This window comes from Mobula hypostoma, chromosome 20 (assembly GCF_963921235.1).
Source record: "Mobula hypostoma chromosome 20, sMobHyp1.1, whole genome shotgun sequence".
Lineage (NCBI taxonomy): Eukaryota > Metazoa > Chordata > Chondrichthyes > Myliobatiformes > Myliobatidae > Mobula > Mobula hypostoma.
In genome coordinates, this window is record NC_086116.1 from 63,700,624 (window position 1) to 63,725,731 (window position 25,108).

Below are 25,108 nucleotides of genomic sequence, written 5' to 3' on the forward strand. Positions count from 1 at the left end.
AGCATAAATGCTCTGCTTCAATGTTATTACTCATTGTAAACTGTCCCAAACCTCTTCCATGTCATAATGGTGTGCGTTGCCCACAAATCATGAACCACAAAGACTTCGTCTTACTCTAGTAAACAGTGGCAAGGAAGAACGAATGCAAGTCCCCCTAAATCCCACATTTTCAAGGCAGAGTTCTGTTTTATTGGGGGGGGGGGGAAATAAACACCTGATGGAGTGAGTTCACTTTAAGTTTGTTCTGTTTTATTCCATGCTGGAAAACTTTAGGAAGCCATTTATCAGCTGCACTGACAACAGTAACAAGAGCAGCAACCCTGACCACTGCAACAAGATCCATTTCAATCTCCAGCCAAACCTCCTCCAGCACTCCATTAACAACCGATATCTCAGGTTCGTTGCTAATTGACCCAGGTACTGCCTGGAAGATGAAGTGAAATTGCCAGTATTATGACAGCATTTGCCTAACTGTGTTAATATCAATTTCTCCTAAATATCGCACATTTATATATTAATTAAGACAAAGGACTGAGACCCTTAAATATGACATGGAGAGCAGTAAAGCCATCAGCATCAAGCGGATCAACAGCTGGAACAGAATCCACAGCAGCAGTGCCCTCAGACAGAAAACAGAGAGCAACAGCTGGAACAGAATCCACAGCAGCAGTGTCCTCAGACAGAAAACAGAGAGCAACAGTTGGAACAACAATCACTTTCATTAGTAGCAACACCTCAGGTCAGTACATTACAGAATGTGTTCAACTCTGCATGCTACTTCTGGTCATAGAGGTGGGCTAGGATTCACTGTAATAAACGCAATGCTTAATTAATCATTCAAGATTCAAGGTTCAAAGTAACTTTATTATCAAAGAAATTCAATAGAATAAATTAACATTACACACAAAGACTAACAACCAATGTGCAAAAGAAGACAAACTATGCAAATACAAAAAAAACTAATAACAAAAAAGAAACAAACAAATAAATAATACTGAGATCTTGAGTTTAGAGCCCATGAACGCCCTGCCGTGGCAGGGCTTGAATGCTATTACCTCTTACAATGTGAAACCAGGCGACATAGGTGCCAACAGGGCCTCACTTCGAGAAGAGCTCAATGCCTTCTATGCTCGCTTTAACTATCAAAAAATGGAGGAACAGTCATGAACTTCCACAGCCCCCAATGGCCCAGTGGTTTTAGTCTCTGAGGTTGATGGGAGAGCATCTTCAGGAGGGTGAACCCACGGAAAGTATCTGACCTAGATACGGTACCTACCCAAGTACCAAAGACCTGTGCCAATCAACTGGATGGAGTGTTCACCGATATCATTAACGACATGGTTCGACAGTCTGGGGTACCCACCTGCTTCAAGCAAGCCTCAATGACTATCGTACAGTAGCACTTATATCCGCTGTGATGAATTGCTTTTGGAGGTTGCTGATGAAATGTATCAGCTGCTGCCTGAGGAACGCTTGGATCCATTCTAATTTGCCTACAGGCACAACAGGTCCACAGCAAATGCCGTTTTAATGGCTTTTCACTCAACTTTGGAACATCTGGATAGCAAAGGTGCATACATCAGGATGCTCTTTATCGACTGCAGCTCAGCATTCAATACTATTTTTCCCACAAGACTAATCAATAAGCTTCAAGACCTTGTCCTCAAAATCTCCTTGTGCAATTGGATCCTCGGCTTCCTTACTTGCCAACTCCAGTTGGTTTGGATTGGCAACAACATCTCCTCTACAATTTCCATCAACACAGGTGGACGACAAGGCTGTATGCTCAGCCCCCTGCTTTACTTGCTTTATACTGATGGCTGTGAGGCTAAGCACAACTCCAATGCCATATTTAAGTTTACTAACAACACCGCTGTTGTAAGCCAAATCAAAGGTGGGTGATGAATCAGCATATAGGAAGGAGACTGAAAATCTGACTGTGGTGCTACAACAACAACCTGTCACTAAATGTTAGCAAAACCAAGGAGTTGTTTATTGTCTTCAGGAGGAGGAAGCCATAGGTCCAGGAACAAGTCTTTATCAGGGGATCAAAGGTGGAGAGGGTCAGCAACTTTAAATCCCTCTGTTTTATCATTTCAAAGGATCTCATCGGGGCCCAGCACATAAGTATAATTATGAAGAAAGCACGGCAGTGCCTCTACTTCCTCAGAAGTCTGTGAAGATTTAACAAGACATCTAAAACTCTGACAAACCTCTATGGATATGTAGTGAAGAATATATTGGCTGGTTGCATCACAGCCTGGTATGGAAACGCCAATGTCCTTGAACAGAAAATCCTACAGAATGTAGTGGATATGTCCCAGGCCTTCATGGGTAAAGCCCTCCACTCCATTGAATACATCTACATTGAGCACTGTTACAGGAAAGCAACATCCGTCATCAGGGATTCCCACGACCTAGGTCATGCTTCCTTCTCACTGATGACATCAGGAAGGAGGCACAGGAGCCTCCTGAGCCACACCACCAGGTTCAGGAACAGTTATTACCCTTCAACCATCTGGCTTTTGAATCAAAGGGGATAACCTCACTCAACAACACTCACTCCATCATTGAAATGTTCCCACAACCTATGGACTCAGTTTCAAGGACTCTTCATCTCATGTTCTTGATATTTATTGCTGATTTAATTTTTTCTCTTTTTGTATTTGCATTGTTTGTTGTCTTATGCACATTGGTTGTGTATTCGCACAAGAAAATGAATCTCAGGGTTGTATATGTACTTTGATAATAAATTTACTTTTGCACTTTGAAGATCGTTTATAGTCATTCGTTAGTGCACAAGTGTAAAGGGTAATGAAATTATGGTTACTCCGGATCCGATGCAGTATAAAAACATACTATAAGCATAAAGAACACAGTAAAAAATCTGCAATAAATGTAAATATAAAAGCAATCCTATAAAACAGAATGTACAAGTAACTGAGTGTGGCCATGTGTACACAAGATGTGACATTAGGAACAGGAGTATCTGTACATATGTGACTGGCAGGAGATGATAAAGTGACAAAGTGAGTTGACAAGAAGAACTCTTGTAGGTAGCAGCAGGGCACATGGAAACACAGTAAAAGAGTGGCTGTGTCAGTGTAGAGATGAGGTGTGGAGAGTAGGCGTAAAGTAGCGGTGTGTGGGGGGAAGGGTGCTGAGAGGCTATGGATATGGATGTAATGGTGGAGGGTGGGGGGTGGTGGGCTAGGATTAGGAGAGAAGACCATCTGTTATACGTTTGGGAAACCTGGAACTCTTGTAGAATGTACTGTAATATAAAGAGTATTGGCATGCTGTTGTGAAGTATCTCTTTGTGAAGGACACTAAGTATTACAAGTATTTACAGAAGGTAGCTAATTGTAAATATTCTTCCTCTTATATAAACACCAATTTAGGAATGGAAACAATAACAACCAGGAAAACATTGGCAGGAAGAACAGTAATTTCTCCTACACCAACAGAAACAACTTCTGACTTTGCCTCTACTGTAACTACCACAGGTCAGTTGCAATTAGTCAGATTACCCTCCATATCCTCATACCTTCCCTGACTCTGTTATCACCAGAACTCTCTAATCCCGCTAACTTCTTGCAAGTGTCTAATTTTGTCCTCTTGATCATCCCCAATTTTTGGCACTTGACTGTTGGTGACTATTTGAATGGTGTCAAGTTAGGAAAAGGGGAAGCACAACAAGATCTAGGTGTCCTTGTTCATCAGTCACTGAAAGTAAGCATGCAGGTACAGCAAGCAGTGAAGAAAGCTAATGGCATGTTGGCCTTCATAATAAGGGGAGTTGAGTATGGGAGCAAAGAGGTCCTTCTGCAGTTGTACAGGGCCCTGGTGAGACCACGCCTGGAGTATTTTGTACAGTTTTGGTCTCCAAATTTGAGGAAGGACATTCTTGCTATTGAGGGAGTGCAGCGGAGGTTCACGAGGTTAATTCCCGGGATGGCAGGACTGTCATATGTTGAAAGATTGGAGCGACTGGGCTTGTATACACTGGAATTTAGAAGGATGAGAGGGGATCTGATTGAAACATATAAGATTATTAAGGGTTTGGACACGCTAGAGGCAGGAAACATGTTCCCGATGTTGGGGGAGTTCAGAACCAGAGGCTACAATTTGAGAATAAAGGGTAGGCCATTTAGAATGGAGTTGAGGAAAAACCTTTTCACCCAGAGAGTTGTGGATCTGTGGAATGCTCTGCCCCAGAAGGCAGTGGAGGCCAATTCTCTGGATGCTTTCAAGAAAGAGTTAGATAGAGCTCTTAATGATAGCGGAGTCAAGGGATATGGGGAGAAGGCAGGAACGGGGTACTGATTGAGTGCGCATGTGCCGCTCGTGCATGCAGCCTGTTACAGCCATTCCAGACCAGTATTCTTACTTTTTTCTTCTTACTTTTTAACTTACGTTATGTTTTGTACTTTTTTTTTGCACGGTAACACGTCGAAGCTGCATCCTGTCTAACATGCTGTTAGAAAGAGTTTTATTTGGGTTTTTAGCGCTGGAAATAGTTACATTCCAACACATCTCATTAGTGGGACAGAAGCATGGTAGCATTGTGTATTCCAGGGACCAGCTAATTGAGCTTATGCTGGCCGGTTTAGCGAGCAGAGCGGCGGACACCCCTGCTGAAATCTGGAGGAAAACACACAGAGGATGCAGAGGGGGATCACAAAGTCAAGGAAAGAGGACCGGGTCGAGACAACAGAGATTTATGGAGAAGAGGAGTTCAGTGGGTAATAAAATGGATGAGTTCACGGCGCTAGCCAGGCGTCAGAGAACATTTCGGGAGTGCTGTGTTATGTGTTTCTCTGGAACGGGGCTGCACGAGGACATACCCGATCAAAACTTCTCCATGGACGGCTTCCAGACCATTCGGGCTGACCGGAAGTGCACTGAGAGCGGTAAGCGTAAAGGAGTTGGGTGCTTACTGTTCTGGTTAACAACAGATGGTGCAATCCGGGTCATATTACGATCGAGGAACGTGTTTGTAGACTGGATATTGAACTTTTTGCTGTTGGACTTAGGCCATATTCTACCGAGATACAACACTGGGCGTCACGGGAGGTTGTTCCTGCCTGTGGCCATCGAACTTTGCAGCTCCTCCCGTGGAGGGTCAGACACCCTGAGCCAATAGGCTGGTCCTGGACTTATTTTCCTTCTGCCATAGTTTGCATTTTGTTGTTTGATTGTTTGTGGTTTTTGTATTGCTATGTTTATGCTCTATTCCTGGTTGGTGCAGCTGTAATGAAACCCAATTTCCCTTGGGATCAATAAAGTATATCTATCTATCTATCTATTGTGGATGATTGGTGAACGTCGGTGCTGGCTCGAAGGGCCGAATGGCCTTCTCCTGCACCTATTGTCTATTGTCTATTGTGACTTTGGTGACGCTGCCAAGACCCCAAGCTCTGGAATACTCTCTATGGACCTCTCTCCTTTAAGTCCCTCCATGAAACCTGCTGCTTTGATCGAATGCTTTTTATGTCCTGTGCCTAGTAATAGAGCAATGAGACATTTTAAAAAGGCAAACTCAAAAAGCTTAAGTGCATTAATTTCTGCAGCCAAATTATTCTTTCAAAATCCTGAGGAAGTTCAGCATATCTGCCTTTGAAATAGTGGCCTGGACAGTGAAATCTGGTGAAGATGAAACTTTGCCACACTCACAAAGTAGAGATTCTTTAATCTCCCTTCTGTAGGTGGGTTTATGTTCCTTGTCATTCCACTGTACACATGTATACAACTCTGCTACTAAGGTGCAAAACACAGCACATTTATTAAATACAGCACATAACATTATATTAACACAACAATATTAACAGATAATTTTAAAATTCTGTAGATGTTCAAGTTGACTTAAAGTGCATATATGATATTTTGAAAAAGTAGGACTTATATAAAAGAGACTGTTCGCATCTGAACTGGAGGGGAATAATATCCTAGCAGTAAGGTTTACTAGTGATGGAGGATGGTGAGGGTTAAACTAGAGTGGCAGGGGGATGGGAACCAGAGTGCTAGAACAGGTGGTGTTAAGACCTTAGACAAAGTCAGGACTGTAAAAAGTTGAGCATGGTGCAGGTAGTGTCCTGAGCTGCGTATATATTCAATACAAGAAGTATCATAAGAAAGGCAGATGAGCTCAGGACATGGATCAACACATGAATTTATCACATTGTGGCCATTAGTGAGACTTGATTGCAGGAGGGGCAGGTCTGGCTGCTAAATGTTCTGGGGTTCTGTTGTTTTAGACGTGACAGAGCGGGAGGGACTAAAGGAGGAGGGGTGGCATTATTAATGAGGGAAAATGTTATGGCTGTGCTCAGTCAGGACAGACTGGAGAACTCACTGAGTGAAGTATTATGGAACTGAGGAATAAAAATTGATGTATTTATATTACAGACCATCCAACAGTCCATGGGAATTAGAGGAACAAATTTGTAGAGAGATTGCAGACTAGTGCAAGAAACATAAGGTGTTATAAAAGCATAAGACCATAAGACATAGGGGCAGAGTTAGCCATTCATCCCATTGAGTCTGCTCTGCCACTTCCTCATGGCTGATCCCGGATCCCATTTCAACCCCATACACCTGCCCTCTCACCATATCCCTTGATGCCCCGACCAATCAAGAATCTATCAACTTCCGCTTTAAATATACCCATGGACTTGGCCTCCACTGCAGTCTGTGGCAGAGCATTCAACAGGTTCAGCACTCTTTGGCTAAAAAAAATTCCTCCTTACTTCTATTCTAAAAGGTCACCCCTCAATTTTGAGATTGTGCCCACTAGTTCTGGATATCCCCACTAGAGGAAATATCCTCTCCGCATCTACCTTATTTCGTTCTTTCAACATTTGGTAGGTTTTAATGAGATCCCCATGCATTCTTCTAAATTCCAGTGAGTACAGGCCCAAAGCTGCCAAACACTCCTCATATGTTAACTCCTTCATTCCCAGAATCATCCTTGTGAACCTCCTCTGGATTCTCTTCAATGACAATACATCCTTTCTGAGATAAGGAGGCCAAAGCTGTTGACAGTACTCCAAGTGTCACCTGCTTGTGTCCTATAAAGCCTCAGCGTTATCTCCTTGTTTTATATTCTCTTCTCCTTGAAATAAATGCCAATGCTGCATTTACCTTCTTTACCATAGACTCAACCTGTAAATTAACGTTCTGGGAGTCTCGCACCAGGACTCCTAAGTCCCTTTGCACATTTGATGTTTCAATTTTCTCCCCATTTAAATAATAGTCTGCACTATTTTTCCTTTTACCAAAATGCATTATCAAACATTTCCCAACACTGTATTCCATCTGACACTTCTTTGCCCATTCTTCCAATTTGTCTAAGTAATTTGCATTACTTCCTCAGCACCACCTATCCCTCCACTTATTTTCATATCATCCACAAACATCAATTTCATTATCTAAATTACTGATAAACAATGTGAGAAGTAGTGCTCCCAATACTGTCCCCTGAGAAACACCACTAGTCACTGGCAGCGAATCAGAAAAGACCCCCTTTATTCCCACAAGCTACCTCCTCCCTGTCAGTCATTCCTCTATCCATACCAAAAAATTTCCTGTAACACAATAGGATTTTACCTTGTTAAGTAGTCTCATGTGAGGCACCTTATCAAATGCCTTCTGAAAATCTAAGTAACTGAATTCCACCGCCTTTCCTTTGTCCGCCCTTCTTGTTACTTCCTCAAAGAAATCTAACAGATATGTCAGGCAAGTTTTCCCTTTACAGAAACCATGCTGACTTAGACTTATTTTATCATTAGTCTCCAAGTACTCTGAATCCTTCTGCTTAATAATCACTAATGGCAAGTGGGCAGGTGATCTTAACTTTCTACATATTGACTGGGACTCCCACACTGTAAAAGGACTAGGTGGGATAGAGTTTGTCAAATGTGTTCAGGAATTTTTCCTTAATCAGTACACAGAAGTCCCAATGAGAGAGTGTGTGATATTTGATCTGCTATTAGGGAATGTGGCAGGTCAGGTGACAGAAGCTTGTGTAGAGGAACACTTTGCATCTAGTGATCATAGTGCCATTAGTTTCAAAGTTTATATGGAAAAAGATAGGTCTGGTCCATGGGTTGAGATTCTAAATTGGAGAAAGATCAATTTTAACGTATCAGAAAGGATCTGGCAAGTGTGGATTGGGACAGGCTGTTTTCTGGCAAAGGTGTATCTGGTAAGTAGGAGGCCTTCAAAAATATAATTTTGAGAGTACAAAGCTTGTATGTGCCTGCAGAATAAAAGGTAAAGATAACAGGTTTAGGGAACCTTGGTTTTCAAGTAATATTGAGGCCCTGGTTAAGAAGAAATGGACAGAGCATAGCAGGTAAGGGCAGGTAGGAAAATATGAGGTACTTAAGGAGTATAAGAAATGTAAGAGAACACTTAAGAAAGAAATCAGGAGGTCATCCTAGCAGTTAAGGTGAAGGAGAATCCTAAGGGATTCTACAGGTATGTTAAGAGCAAAAGGATTGCAAGGGACAAAATTGGTCCTCTGGACGATAAGAATGGTAATCTATGTGTGGAGACGAAAGAGATGGTGAAGAAAGTAAATGCATTTTTTGCATCTGTATTTACTCAGGAGACAGATCCAGAGTCTATAGAACTGAGGCAAATCAGTAGCAAGGTCATGGACCCTATGCAGATTACAGAACAGGAGGTATTTGCTGATTTGTCCTCATAATCTAATCTAATCTAATTAGGATGGATAAATCGCCAGGGTTGACTTTATTCCTTGGAATGTTGAAGGATGGGGGAGATTCAATAGAGTTATACAAAATTTCAAAGGGTATAAATGCAACCAGGCTTTTTCCACTGAGGTTGGGTGGGACTACAACTAGGGGTTGTAGACCCTACAACTGTTGTAGACAACTACAACTGTTATGGGTTAAGGGTGAAAGGTGAAAAGTTTAAGGGGAACATGAGGGAAAACTTGATGTTGATCCTGAGATGTAGCTTGGGATGTTTTACTTCACTAAAGGCATTGCATAAAGGAGGTGGAGGTTGAAGAAAAGCTTATGGAAGATACACATTATATCACCATCCATAATTGGGGCTTTCATTGAACATTTTGATTGCTGGCCTGTGCTGCGAATGATAACATTACAAAAATGTGCATTACATTTAGTACTCACAATGTGGTTACCTCTGTGTTGGGGAACCCAGATGCAGGTTGGGTAACCTTTTCTCAGAACACTTCCATTCAGTCCGTAAGATAGCCATTTCTTAGAACACTTCCATACAGTCTGAAAGGTAACCATTTCTCAGAACACGTCCATTCAGTCTGAAAGTGTGATTCTGACCTTCCAGTCGCCTGTTACTTCAATTCTCTGCCCCCTCCCCACTCTGAAAGCTCTATCTTTAGCCTCTGCATTGTTCTTGAGATGTCCAGCATATTTTTGGGGAGCAGTGCTTCATAGAAACATAGATACATAGAAAATAGGTGCAGGAGTAGGCCATTCGGTCCTTCGAGCCTGCACCGCCATTCAGTATGATCATCCAACTCAGAACCCTGCACCAGCCTTCCCTCCATACCCCCGATCCCTTTAGCCACAAGGACCATATCTAACTCCCTCTTAAATATAGCCAATGAACTGGCCTCAACTGTTTCCTATGGCAGAGAATTCCACAGATTCACCACTCTCTGTGTGAAGAAGTTTTTCCTAATGTCGGTCCTAAAAGGCTTCCCCTTTATCCTCAAACTGTGACCCCTCGTTCTGGACTTCCCCAACATCGGGAACAATCTTCCTGTCCAATCCCTTTAGGATTTTATACGCTTCAATCAGATCCCCCCTCAATCTTCTAAATTCCAACGAGTATAAGCCTAGTTCATCCAGTCTTTCATCGTATGAAAGTCCTGCCATCCCAGGAATCGATCTGGTGAACCTTCTTTGTACTCCTTCTATGGCAAGGATGTCTTTCCTCAGATTAGGGGACCAAAACTGCACACAATACTCCAGGTATGGTCTCACCAGGGCCTTGTACAACTGCAGTAGTACCTCCCTGCTCCTGTACTCAAATCCTCTTGCTATAAATGCCAGCATACCATTCGCCTTTTTCACCGCCTGCTGTACCTGCATGCCCACTTTCAATGACTGGTGTATAATGACACCCAGGTCTCATTGCACCTCCCCTTTTCCTAATCGGCCACCATTCAGATAATAATCTGTTTTCCTGTTTTTGCCACCAAAGTGGATAACTTCACATTTATCCACATTAAATTGCATCTGCCATGAATTTGCCCACTCACCTAACCTATCCAAGTCACCCTGCATCCTCCTCACAGCTAACACTGCCACCCAGCTTCGTGTCATCCGCAAATTTGGAGATGCTGCATTTAATTCCCTCATCCAAGTCATTAATATATATTGTAAACAACTGGGATCCCAGCACTGAGCCTTGCGGTACCCCACTAGTCACTGCCTGCCATTCTGAAAAGGTCCCGTTTATTCCCACTCTTTGCTTCCGTCTGCCAACCAATTCTCTATCCACATCAATACCTTACCCCCAATAGCGTGTGCTTTAAGTTTGCACACTAATCTCCTGTGTGGGACCTTGTCAAAAGCCTTTTGAAAATCCAAATATACCACATCCACTGGTTCTCCCCTATCCACTCTACTAGTTACATCCTCAAAAAATTCTATGAGATTCGTCAGACATGATTTTCCTTTCACAAATCCATGCTGACTTTGTCCGATGATTTCACCACTTTCCAAATGTGCTGTTATCACATCTTTGATAACTGACTCTAGCAGTTTCCCCACCACCGATGTTAGGCTAACCGGTCTGTAATTCCCCGGTTTCTCTCTCCCTCCTTTTTTAAGAAGTGGGGTTACATTAGCCACCCTCCAATCCTCAGGAACTAGTCCAGAATCTAACGAGTTTTGAAAAATTATCACTAATGCATCCACTATTTCTTGGGCTACTTCTTTAAGCACTCTGGGATGCAGACCATCTGGCCCTGGGGATTTATCTGTCTTTAATCCCTTCAATTTACCTAACACCACTTCCCTACTAACATGTATTTCCCTCAGTTCCTCCATCTCACTGGACCCTCTGTCCCCTACTATTTCTGGATGATTATTTATGTCCTCCTTAGTGAAGACAGAACCAAAGTAGTTATTCAATTGGTCTGCCATGTCCTTGCTCCCCATAATCAATTCACCTGTTTCTGTCTGTAGGGGACCTACATTTGTCTTAACCAATCTTTTTCTTTTCACATATCTATAAAAGCTTTTACAGTCAGTTTTTATGTTCCCTGCCAGTTTTCTCTCATAATCTTTTTTCCCCTTCCTAATTAAGCCCTTTGTCCTCCTCTGCTGAACTCTGAATTTCTCCCAGTCCTCAGGTGAGCCACTTTTTCTGGCTAATTTGTATGCTTCTTCTTTGGAATTGATACTATCCCTAATTTCCCTTGTCAGCCACGGGTGCACTACCTTCTCTGATTTATTCTTTTGCCAAACTGGGATGAACAATTGTTGTAGTTCATCCATGCGATCTGTAAATGCTTGCCATTGCATATCCACCGTCAACCCTTTAAGTGTCATTTGCCAGTCTGTCTTAGCTAGTTCACATCTCATACCTTCAAAGTTACCCTTCTTTAAGTTCAGAACCTTTGTTTCTGAATTAACTATGTCACTCTCCATCTTAATGAAGAATTGCACCATATTATGGTCACTCTTACCCAAGGGGCCCCTCACGACAAGATTGCTAATTAACCCTTCCTCATTGCTCAAAACCCAGTCTAGAATAGCTTGCTTTCTAGTTGGTTCATCTTTTGTCTAGACATGCCAGTACAATCAGCACTGAACTATTCCACGGATATGGATTTGTTTCAATTTGTGATGCTCTGTGTCATGTGACTTTGACAGCTTTGGCTTACTTCACATCGCAGGCATTCCTTTTGCTCTATCCACTATTCTTCTGCAATTTACAACACACTTGTCTGCTTATTTTTCCGGTTTGGGGCCTCCCTGTAATGTTTTACTGCTAATGCAATGGTTTCTCTGTAGCAGCAATGTTTGGGTTAAGACTGGAGATAACAGGGCTTTGGAATGTGTGGGCTATTCAATAAGAGAAATTTTGTTCTTTCTTGTGAGTCTGGAAGAGAGATTTTTGCGGTCTTTTGTCGGTGAGAGAGAAAGAAGGAAGACACGTGTGGAGAGAGCTGGTAGGCCAGCGAATGGATGCAATTGGAGCGAGGGTCCAAAGGTCGGCGACGCTCGGAGGAGGTGGATGGTTGATGAATGGCTGTATTTGTGAGCTCCAACGTGCACTTTTGACTTTTCCCTTAAAATGGGTCCTTTTTCTTTTTATTTTCTTTACTAACCCTATATTCAGATTAAGATTTATAAAGTTCAATCATTTAATTGCATATGGTGTACTGTCAGATATTTTGCAGTGCGGATTTGTAACCGGGCAACACATCAGAGGGTATGGAGGGAAGGCTGGTGCAGGGTTCTGAGTTGGATGATCAGCCATGATCATAATAAATGGCGGTGCAGGCTCGAAGGGCCGAATGGCCTACTCCTGCACCTATCTTCTATGTTTCTATGTTTTCTATCACGCAGCATCCACACAAACAAGATTTCTCAGTTTGGCGGGACCAGAGGTTGTCTTCCCCTAGACGAATGCGTGCTGGCCGAGCCTGAGGGTTACAGACTTCAGGAAGATTTAGCCTGTACTGCTCCCTGTTACTATTGATGATGAAGACCTGGATGTGGTGAGGACCTACAAGTACCACGAGGGGTGCACCTGGATGACAGACTTGAGTGGAGCACCCACACAGAGGCTGTGTACAAGAAGGGCCAAAGTCACCTCTATTTCCTGAAGAGACTGAGGTCCTTTGGAGTATGCAGGCCTCTCCTTCACATATTCTACCAGTCCGTTGTCGCCAGTGCAATCTTCTATGTGGTGGTGTGCTGGGGCAATGGCATCAACACGGGTGATGTCAACAGACTCAATAAACTGATTAGAAAGACTGACCCTGTTATAGGAATCAAATGGGACACACTGGAGGCTATGGTAGAACAAAGGACTCTATGGAAAATTTGCAATTCTGGACAATGGTTCTCACCCTCTGCATGCCACCTTGGATGAACAGAGGAGCAATTTTAGTAATAGACTAAGACAACTGCGCTGTTCCAAAGAGTGCTATATGAGGTCATTCTTACCCTTGCCCATTAGGTTCTATAATGAGTCAACTATAGTTGGGGAGTGATGACCCCCTCTTGTTGACTGTTTGAGCTAACTTATTTTTTATTCTTTCTTATTTCTTTTCTAATATTTGTATATCTGTGCGCTTGTAATGCTGCTGTGACACTGTGATTTCCTTTGGGATCAATAAAGTAGCTGTCTGTTGATGTATCTGTCTTATACGTGCTATATGTGTATTGTGCTGTGTGTGGCTGATGGTACTGTATGTCGCACTTTGGCTCCAGGGTAATGCTGTTTTGTTTAGCTGTATTCATGAGTATTTCTCTATGGTTGAATGACAATTATACTTGAAAAATTTGAACTAGAGGTTGAATAGATTAGGACTTTATTCACTGGAGTATAGGAAATTGAGGGGACATTCAATAGATGTATACAGAATTATGAGGAATACAGATAGGGTAAATGCATGCAGGCATTTTTTCCATTGAGGTGAGTGAAGCATGGGTTGAGAGTAAAAGGTGAAACATTTAAGGGGATCGTGATGGGGAATTTCATCACTCAGCTGGTAGTGAGAGTGAGGAATGAACTGCCAGTGGAAGCAGTGGATGCAGTTCGATTTCATCATTGAAGACAAGTTTGGATAAGTACGTGGCTGGGAGGGGTATGGAGAGCTCTGGTCTGGGTGCTGGTTGATGGGACTGGGTAGAGTAACAGTTCAGCACAGACTAGACTGGCCAAGGGGCCTGTCTCTGTGTTGTAGTGTTCAATGACTGTGGGCCCCTAGAGCCAGCAGTACCACTAATCCTCTGTTTTCATTTAGCATCAAGGATCACACAAGGATCACACACAAAGAACTGCTGGCATGTCATTGGTGCCGTTAGACCATGCATCAGAGAAGAACAGTGTTAAAGGCTGGCAATGTACAAGTTAACAAGAAAGACAAGTTTTCACACATTGCTTTCAAGTTCCTTTAAGAATGTTCCAGAGCTCTGCACGTCCAGTGAAACTTCTCAAAATGCGGTCATTATTGTAATAAAGATGCAACAGCAAATTTCAACAAAGCTCATTTAATTTGATTTGTAAATGTTGATTCAGAGATAAATATTGACCAGAACAGTGAATGCACTGTATCTGAAAGTCAGGCGCCATGGCTGGTCTCAGTTTTGCAATAGTACAGCCAAGGGGGACCTGAACATAATGTTTCATTTAGCAAAATATTACTTGATTACCCTCATCCCAAAGTGAAGAAAGAAGCAGAAGAAGAACCTATAAACTAAAAAGGTTTTAAAAATGCATAATAGACATCAATGCAAAAGCAAAACTCTAGACGTCAAAGCACGTTGTCAGTGTCAGCATGCTAGCAGCCAGCCTCAGCTAAGGAGACAGACATCTGGAAATCTGTGCTGTGCTGCTGTGTTTTACATGCTACACTCTAAATATCAGTTGTCTTTAGACCAAATCACGCTATGCAGGAAACCAGAGCAACCATTCCTGTTTGCCTCTCAAGGCTGGTACCCTAATTTCCCTTTATTTTCACATAGCTCCTAGTACGGACCCCAGTTCTTTAGATGGGCCCTAAAACTGAGAGAGGGGCATGGTGACTCCTTTTCACCTATGACTGCATTCCTGTACATGGTTCTAACTCCATAATCAAGTTCGCAGACGACACCACGGTTGGCCTGATCAGAAGGGATGACGAAACGGCCTACAGGGACGAGGAGTGCTGACAACAACCTGGCCTTTAACACCCAGAAGACCAAGGAGATCATTGTGGACTTCAGGCATGCTAGGAGCCACACTCACATCCCCACCTACATCAACAGAGCTGTAGTGGAGTGTGTATCAAGCTTCAAATTCCTTGGTGTCCACATTTCCGAGGATCTCACCTGGTCCCTGAACTCCTCCATCCTGATTTATTTCCTGTGGAGCATCAAGAAAGCTCACCTTGGTCCCAGGATACTGACGGACTTTTACCGCTGTACCATTGAGAGCATACTCACCAACTGCATCTCAGTGTCGTATGGCAATTGTCCCGTATCGGACCGCAAATCGCTTCAGCTTGTGGTGAAAATGGCCAGCGGATTATCGGCACCCAATTGCCCACCATTGAGAACATCTACTATAACCGCTGCCTGGGCAGGGCGAAAAGCATTATCAAGGATGCATCTCACCCTAACCATCGACTTTTTACTCTCCTCCCATCCGGTAGGCCCTACAGGAGCCTCTGCTCCCGCTCCAGCAGGCACAGGAAGAGCTTCTTCCCTGAGGCTGTGACCCTGCTGAACCTCACATCACAGCGCTAAACAGTATTGCACCTATATTGTACTGTCTCAGTACTTTTATATTTGTGTGCTGTAGCACTTACTTTATCTTCGCAGTTATTTTGTAAATAACACTATTCTTTGCATTTCTGGTCAGATGCTAACAGCATTTCATTGGCTTTGTATCCGTACTTGGCACTATGACAATAAAGTTGAATCTAATCTAATCTAATCTAATTTAGATGACTGCTCTGGATGACTGAAAATTCTCTCAAACCAATCTGGTGTCCTCAAACCTGTGAACTTTGACATTTGTTCCACATTTGTTTTAGTCCCAGCAATGACCAGATTTTCCCTGGTGGACTCTAATGGAATGGCCATCTTCTACACCTTTGAAATGAGAGGTGAGGTGGTGGAGGGGGTGCCCAGGTGTTGTCACCACTGGTGAACAGGCAACAGGGCAGAGCCTGTTTACTTTAGTGTGTTTCTTAGACTGTGGAGTGTTATTTCAACCTAGGTACCTCATAGGTAGTTGCAAACAGCTTACGTGGGAAAATAAGTTTGTAGAGAATTCAGTCTTTCTGTTACCTACCAGTGAGTATTTGGTCCTGGCCATTGGCAATTGAAACAGACTCCCATTTCTTTTATGAACCGAGAGCTAAAGTTTCACTTCTTTGGTGGAAAGTGGAAATAATAAGAGCTGTATGAATGTTAGGCCTTTACTTTGATGTATACTTCTGTATGTTTTGATGTTCAACCTTCTGCATTCCTAGCTGAGGATGTCAAAGTTAATAACCAGCAATTAATAACCTTGCCAAAGTATCCATTTTGATTTGAGAATTCATAAGCCCTGGGTTAATAAACTGTAGGAGGCATCCAAGACTAAGCCGTCGTTCCATCCTGTCAACAGGTCATTGGATTTTCCACCCCTTCCCTCTCCACATCAGTCATCTGCAATCTAAAGCAGGCAGACATTTCCATTTCTCGGTTTCCTCATATGTGCAGGTCTGGTCACTGTACTATAGGAAGGATGTGAGTGTGTTATAGATGCTGCGGTTTTAGCCTTGTGTAAAAATGGGATTATTTTCACCAGGGCAGAGAGGTTAACTGAGGTGTATAAAATTGAGTGACCTAGATACTGCAAACTGGAAAGGAATGATCTCAATGTAGACAAGTCATCAAACAGGGAACAGAGATTTAAGACAAAGGACTGGAGTTGTGTTCCATGAATATTTTCACCAATTCTGCATTGTGGGGTGGGGGCTGGGAGGTGTGGAGCTCACCACCAAAAGAAAGGTGGGGCCAGAACTGTTTCCTCCCTATGCAGAGTACTTGGATAAGGACATGAAGTGAGGCAGCCTACTAGGTTCTGGCAGATTTACAAAGTGCTATTAGGCTGGATAGCTCGCAATTGACAAGGACAGATAAAATGGATCAAATGGTCTTCAGTCCGGCCATAAACATCCCTAATTTTGAAAAGACATTGCAATTTCTTCCTCAATTCTTCCTAACTCACATGACTCAGTGAATACTAAGCACAGGCTGTGTGCAATGTATTGAGCTACTGGGGATTTTAAGTTGAATCCTCCCATTTGCCCTCAGTGTAATGTTGAGATTTCAGTAGACACCCAAGATCAGTAATAAGTGAACAATAATAGTTTATTTTTATTTCCTGCAGGCATCAATCAAACAGTGACTGCTGGAAAAAACATTGGATTAGTCATCGGTAAGGAGCAAGAAAATGGACTTTGGAAAGTAAAAAACAAGGAAGTATCTGCATTGGTGGGTAACACAGGAACTGTGTTGCTGGCCAAGAGATTGGGAGTAATGATCGAAAATATGCAAGTTCACATCCATGTTCAGGGCTTGGGGATAGTTTAATTTTGTGAACTGAATAAATCTGGAATTACAAACTAACATTGATTAAAATCTGTTTGGTTTAGGATATAGAAGCAGATTTGATGGCAACTCTTGGCCCACAACATTCCCTCTGAAATGGGTTACTCAGGGTAATAAATGTGGCTCATGTTAATGACACCCACATTCTGTGAATTAATTTTAAACAGTAGTCACCAATTTAGGATATTGGGTAGAAACCTTTTATTCTCCTTTCGGTATTAAAAAGAAACAAAGTGGATCAATAACAGAAAGGATTTGTGTAATGCACTCCAAATATTTACATTTTATGGAGACAAAATCTATAGTTATTCTGAATTATTACTACTTGACATACTTGCTTCAGTACTACTTTCATGGCACTCAACTCCACAAAGCGACTGGAACCAAATCTCAACGGGAAACGAGGGTTAAGAATTGCTTTTCTTACCATCTAGAACATAAGACATAGAAGCAGGGGTAGCCCACTGAACCCATTTTGATCTCAGTCAATAAGATCAGAGCTAATCTTTTACCTCAGTGCCACAGTTGGAGTATTGTGTCTAACTTTGATCACCCTATCATAGAGGAGATGTTATTAAACTAAGAAGAGTACAGAAAAGATTAACCAGGATTTTGCCTGGACTTGGGGACTTGAGTTACAAGGAGAGGCTGGAGAGACTAGGAATATCGGAGATTGAAGTGGGAGGCATTGGCAGGGTGAAAGCACACATTTTTATTCCCAGGATGGGGGGAGCCTAATACAGGAGGAGAACGGTTTAAAATGGACATTAGGGGCAGCTTTTTCTCTCAAAGGGTGGTGCGTACTTGGAACGAGCTGCCAGCAATATTGTTGAGGTGGGCTAGCTTGTACATAGATAGGAGAGATTTAGAGGCCCATGGGCCAAATGTGAGCAGATGGGACTAGCTTACTGGGCAACATAGTCGGCGTGGACAAATTGGGCTGAAGGACCTGTTTCTGTACTGTACAACTCTATGCCACTTTCTGGCATTAAGCCTAAAAGTCCTGATTCCCTTAACACCTAAAAATATCATTGCTGGCGGCCACATAACATGCCCTATGACATTTTTCATTAAAGGTATGTTGAAAATGCAACAGTCATGTCAAAGAGCATTGTTATTAATGATTATGATATAGTTGGGATCACAGAGACATGGCTCCAGGGTGACCAAGGATGGGAGCTCAACGTTCAGGGATATTCAATATTCAGGAGGGATAGACATGAAGGAAGGGGAGGTGGGGTGGCGTTGCTGGTTAAAGAAGAGATTAACGCAATAGAAAGGAAGGACATAAGCCAGGAAGATGTGGAATCGATATGGGTAGAGCTGCGTAACACTAAGAGGCAGAAGACGCTGGTGGTAGTTGTGTACAGGCCACCTAACAGTAGTAGTGAGGTCGGAGATGGTATTAAACAGGAAATTAGAAATGTGTGCAATAAAGGAACAGCAGTTATAATGGGTGACTTCAATCTACATGTAGATTGGGTGAACCAAATTGGTAAAGGTGCTGAGGAAGATGATTTCTTGGAATGTATGCGGGATGGTTTTTTGAACCAACATGTCGAGGAACCAACTAGAGAGCAGGCTATTCTGGACTGGGTTTTGAGCAATGAGGAAGGATTAATTAGCAATCTTGTCGTGAGAGGCCCCTCGGGTAAGAGCGACCATAATATGGTGGAATTCTTCATTAAGATGGAGAGTGACATAGTTAATTCAGAAACAAAGGTTCTGAACTTAAAGAGGGGTAACTTTGAAGGTATGAGACGTGAATTAGCTAAGATTGACTGGCAAATGACACTTAAAGGATTGACGGTGGATATGCAATGGCAAGCATTTAAAGGTTGCATGGATGAACTACAATAATTGTTCATCCCAGTTTGGCAAAAGAATAAATCAAGGAAGGTAGTGCACCCGTGGCTGACAAGAGAAATTAGGGATAGTATCAATTCCAAAGAAGAAGCATACAAATTAGCCAGAGAAAGTGGCTCACCTGAGGACTGGGAGAAATTCAGAGTTCAGCAGAGGAGGACAAAGGGCTTAATTAGGAAGGGGAAAAAAGATTATGAGAGAAAACTGGCAGGGAACATAAAAACGGACTGTAAAAGCTTTTATAGATATGTAAAAAGGAAAAGACTGGTAAAGACAAATGTAGGTCCCCTACAGACAGAAACAGGTGAATTGATTATGGGGAGCAAGGACATGGCAGACCAATTGAATAATTATTTTGGTTCTGTCTTCACTAAGGAGGACATAAATAATCTTCCAGAAATAGTAGGGGACAGAGGGTCCAGTGAGATGGAGGAACTGAGCGAAATACATGTTAGTAGGGAAGTGGTGTTAGGTAAATTGAAGGGATTGAAGGCAGATAAATCCCCAGGGCCAGATGGTCTGCATCCTAGAGTGCTTAAGGAAGTAGCCTAAGAAATAGTGGATGCATTAGTGATAATTTTTCAAAACTCATTAGATTCTGGACTAGTTCCTGAGGATTGGAGGGCGGCTAATATAACCCCACTTTTTAAAAAAGGAGGGAGAGAGAAACCGGGGAATTATAGACCGGTTAGCCTAATGTCGGTGGTGGGGAAACTGCTGGAGTCAGTTATCAAAGATGTGATAACAGCACATTTGGAAAGCGGTGAAATGATCGGACAAAGTCAGCATGGATTTGTGAAAGGAAAATCATGTCTGACGAATCTCATAGAATTTTTTGAGGATGTAACTAGTAGAGTGGATAGGGGAGAACCAGTGGATGTGGTATATTTGGTTTTTCAAAAGGCTTTTGACAAGGTCCCACACAGGAGATTAGTGTGCAGACTTAAAGCACACTGTATTGGGGGTAAGGTATTGATGTGGATGGAGAATTGGTTAGCAGACAGGAAGCAAAGAGTGGGAATAAACGGGACCTTTTCAGAATGGCAGGCGGTGACTAGTGGGGTACCGCAAGGCTCAGTGCTGGGACCCCAGTTGTTTACAATATTTATTAATGACTTGGATGAGGGAATTAAATGCAGCATCTCCAAGTTTGCGGATGACACGAAGCTGGGTGGCAGTGTTAGCTGTGAGGAGGATGCTAAGAGGATGCAGAGTGACTTGGATAGGTTGGGTGAGTGGGCAAATTCATGGCAGATGCAATTTAATGTGGATAAATGTGAAGTTACCCACTTTGGTGGCAAAAATAGGAAAACAGATTATTATCTGAATGGTGGCCGATTAGGAAAAGGGGAGGTGCAACGAGACCTGGGTGTCATTATACACCAGTCATTGAAAGTGGGCATGCAGGTACAGCAGGCAGTGAAAAAGGCGAATGGTATGCTGGCATTTATAGCGAGAGGATTCGAGTACAGGAGCAGGGAGGTACTACTGCAGTTGTACAGGGCCTTGGTGAGACCACACCTGGAGTATTGTGTGCAGTTTTGGTCCCCTAATCTGAGGAAAGACATCCTTGCCATAGAGGGAGTACAAAGAAGGTTCACCAGATTGATTCCTGGGATGGCAGGACTTTCATATGAAGAAAGACTGGATGAACTGGGCTTGTACTCGTTGGAATTTAGAAGATTGAGGGGGGATCTGATTGAAACGTATAAAATTCTAAAGGGATTGGACAGGCTAGATGCAGGAAGATTGTTCCTGATGTTGGGGAAGTCCAGAACAAGGGGTCACAGTTTGAGGATAAAGGGGAAGCCTTTTAGGATCGAGATTAGGAAAAACTTCTTCACACAGAGAGTGGTGAATCTATGGAATTCTCTGCCACAGGAAACAGTTGAGGCCAGTTCATTGGCTATATATAAGAGGGAGTTAGATATGGCCCTTGTGGCTACGGGGATCAGGGGGTATGGAGGGAAGGCTGGGGCAGGGTTCTGAGTTGTATGATCAGCCATGATCATAATAAATGGCGGTGCAGGCTCGAAGGGCCGAATGGCCTACTCCTGCACCTATTTTCTATGTTTCTATGTTTCTATGAGCCATCCACAAGCAAGAGAAAATCTGCAGATGCTGGAAATCCAAGCAACACACATAAAAGGTTCCTGGAGGAACTGAGCAGAACAGACAGTATCTATGGAAAAGAGTAAACATTGCCATTTCAGGCTGAGACCCTTCATCAAATTTATTATAAATGACTCACTGTGACCATATTAGTCTCAATCAGTTCCAGTTTCCTTCTACATCCCCAAAATTATCTGGGTTGGCAGTTCAATTAGTCACTGTAAGTTGCCCCTAGTTTGTGCTTGGGTGGTAGAAACTAGGGTAAATTGATGGAAGGTAGGGAGTACAATAGTTATGGTTGGATTTATGTAAAAATGAGTAGTAGTGGGGGTGTGATCACTTGAACCGAGTATGATGTTCTCCTAGTGGGTTGTCTATTGGTGTGTCCTCAGGTGGTTGTGGAGGCTGATGTGGGATCCATATATTCTGGTGTGTTCTGGGCAAGAGTAAGTGGTGGCTGTGGTTAGTGATTGGGTCTTTTGGTTGTTCACCGTATGGGTCAGTGTGGTCTTGATGGACCAAAAGGCCTGCTTCCATGTTGTATCCCTCTATGACTCTGATCTTTCACTGCAAAGCTTGACACTGTGCAGTCTTATATTGTAGCAGTGTTTCTTGAGTATTCAGTAATAGCCCAAAACTTTATTTTCACATCCAAGTGAACCTAAACAGTTAGCCCATTTGCTTTTAATAACTGTTGATATTTCTGCCAAACTTCATAATTCCTGAACTGCAGTTAATCACTACCCCTATACAAGTAGAATTCTGTGGTATGATCATTGCCAGTATCAATCATTCAATCAAAAGACCCAACAACTTACCACAGCGACGACTTACTCTTGCCCACACTGCACCAGAACTTGGTACTCGGTTCGACTGATCGCACTACTATGATTCCTGAATGCTTTCCGATTTGTAATCACTGATTTCTTTTCCTTTCAATCCAAGGGACCAGCACAGGCAGCTTGTTTGTCATTTTCCTGGTTATTCTGTTCTTCGTTTGGCCGTTGGTTTGCAAAAACAGAATGTGAGTATTAGTTTAATTTTAGTTTCTTGTTGCAACTATGCCAATAATACCAAGCTGCAGCACTGAATTCTTGTCTACAACTGTGGTCAGTTTTGCTCTGGGCCTGAGTGGGGAACTGTCCCATTCAGCAGTGACTGGGAGACATTGGATTTCACTCCCACCCCCACTTCAGGTATGACCAATTTATATCAGCTATGGCCCAGAGCAAACTGAGGAAAGATGTCTGCTCTATCATTGTTAGATTATGGATGATTTGTGTCTCAGTTCTTCTTGTGTAGATTTAAAGATTAGTTTTATTTGTGACATGTATGTGAAAACATCAAAATTTACAGTGAAAAGCGCTGTTATTGTGTCAATGACCAACAGAGCCCGAAGGTGTTCAGGGAGCAGTCTGCAAGTGTTGCCAAGCTTGCGGTGCCTACGTAGCATGCCCACATCACACTAACACCAACTCCTATTTCCTTTTGGAAAATATGGGAGGAAATGCACATGGACTCTGGGACAGCCGTACAAACTCCTTACAGGCAGCCGTGGAATTTGAACCCTGCTCTTCCAATCAATGGTACTAACTGCTTTATAGCACTGGAAACCCCTCCCTAATGTGGGCCTTAATGGCAAAGCCAATATTTACTGGCCACTACTAATTATCTTTGGGAAGGGGGTGAATTGCTTCTGAGGGGCAATGTCTGCGGTAAACTTTGTGAAAAGTTGTGATGCCAGGGTGGGAGCACATGTAGAGCCACTGCATTGCAGAGGCAGAGACTTAGGTTCCATCTTGACTTCCAATGCTATCTGTGTGGAGTTTGCATGTTTCCCCTATGACTACATGGATTCACTGGACAACTAATTTTTTCAAAAGTGTTGTTTCCTCAGATTTTTTTTTGTTTATGATGGACTGCTTGAGATGAACACAAATATAATTTCGGACTACTTGTATCACATAGGAATTTGGAGAAACAACAAATTAACTTTTATTGAATATAATGTGTTTAATTGCATAGTGGTGCTGATGCTTTGCAATAGTTCAACTAAGTTAAAAACATTTTGTTAATGATTTTCATTTGTACTGAGTGTCTGAGGCTTCTCGCTTAAGTGTCCAACAATAATTCGCCAGCATTGATGGATTCCAGTTGCCCTGGTATATTTTCTCCATGACCGCAATGTCCTGGTGAAACCTTTCACCATGCTCGTCACTAACAACACCAAGATTTGCAGGGAAGAAGTCTAAATGGGAATGCAAAAAATGAATCTTTAGTGACGTGTTGCATTTCATGGTTTTATATGCTTGAAGCTTCTTTCAACCAGCTGCATGTAGTTTGGTGCTCTGTAGATGCTGAGAAAAATTTCAACAACTTCCTTGAATGCCTTCAATTTGATTTTCTCCAGTCCTACTAGAAATTCTTCAAATTGCCTGTTGTTGATGACCTGTTTGATTTGTGGACCAACAAAAATGCATTCCTTAATCTTGGCATCAGTTATTCGGGGAAGCATCTGTTTCAAATATCAAAACCTTCATAGAAATTTTTGTGCCTGGTGATCGCAAATTTCTTCCTTACAGTCCTGAACCCAATAATTATTACTAAAACCTGTCCTTCCATGCAGCAGCCATGCCACCTAAGCATGCCCAAGCATGCCTGGACAAGATAGGAAACTTTCCAGCTTACATTGTAGGCAATATTTTAATTGACTTGAATTATGAATTGAAATAATAAACATAAGTGATTTCAAAAAATGGTGCGTGATAGGGAAATTTCATGGTGATTTTCATGATCGGTAGCCTAAAAATCATAAGATACATCTAAAGGTATTCAGGAAGCAAAATCTTTGTTGTCCAGTGTGATACAGCATTAAGCCTTCATTCTCCTGGAGGTCATGTTCTCGGCCACAGAAATCTTCCCTAGTGAGGGAGGACTCAATAGGTACTTCTCCTCTTCACCCACACCTTCTTATTCTGGCTTCTGCTCCTTTCTTTTCCAGACTTGATGAAGGGCTCTCAACCCAAAACATTGACTGTTTATTTCTATCCATAGATGTTGCCTCACTTTAGACCATAAGAGAGAGGAGCAGAATTAGGCCACTTGTCCCATTGACCCTGCTGTGCCATTCCATCATGGCTGATTAATTATCCCTCTCAACTACATTCCTCTGACTTCTCCATGTAAATTTTGATATCTTAATTAATCAAGCACCTGTCAGCTTCGCTTTAAACTGACTTAGCCCACACAGCTGTCTGTGGCAATAAATTCCACAAATTCACCACTCTCTGGCTAAAGAAATTACTCCTCATCTCTGTTCTAAATGGGCGTCCCTCTATTCTGAGGCCATGCCCTCTGGTCTTAGACTCACTCACTATAGAAAACATCCTCTCAATGTCCGCTCTATTGAGGCTATTCAATATTCAATAGGTTTCAATGAGATCCTCCCCTCATTCTTTTAAACCCCAGAGGGTACAGGCCTAACCCTTCCATTCTCAGAATCATTCTCATGAACCTCCTTTGAATCTTGTCCAATTACAGCATATCCTTTCTTAAATAAAGGGCCCAAAACTGCTCACAATACTGCAAGTGAAGCTTCGCCAGCGCCTTATAAAGCCTCAGCATTACATTCTTGCTCTTACAGTCCTCTTGAAATGAATGCTAACATTGGACTAGCATATAAGGCTAGCAGAAAGGAGCTTAAGAAAGAAATTAGGAGAGCCAGAAGGGGCCATGAGAACGCCTTGGCGGACAGGATTAAGGAAAACCCTAAACCATTCTACAAG

At 42.5% G+C, this 25,108-nt stretch overlaps 1 protein-coding gene across 7 annotated transcripts in view; it reads left to right on the top strand.

Moving 5' to 3' along the window:
• The window catches only part of LOC134359578 (interleukin-15 receptor subunit alpha-like), a 165,658-nt gene that overhangs the window by 121,891 nt on the left and 18,659 nt on the right, over positions 1–25,108 (top strand). For 6 of the 7 annotated variants that reach the window (XM_063073074.1, XM_063073071.1, XM_063073069.1 and 3 more), the window contains 5 exons: positions 274–396; positions 524–739; positions 3,402–3,506; positions 17,125–17,172; positions 22,269–22,347. In XM_063073074.1, the coding sequence (XP_062929144.1) occupies positions 274–396; positions 524–739; positions 3,402–3,506; positions 17,125–17,172; positions 22,269–22,347 (571 nt within the window). The remainder of the gene's footprint in view (positions 1–273; positions 397–523; positions 740–3,401; positions 3,507–17,124; positions 17,173–22,268; positions 22,348–25,108) is intronic. The other variant, XM_063073073.1, reaches the window with a different exon arrangement.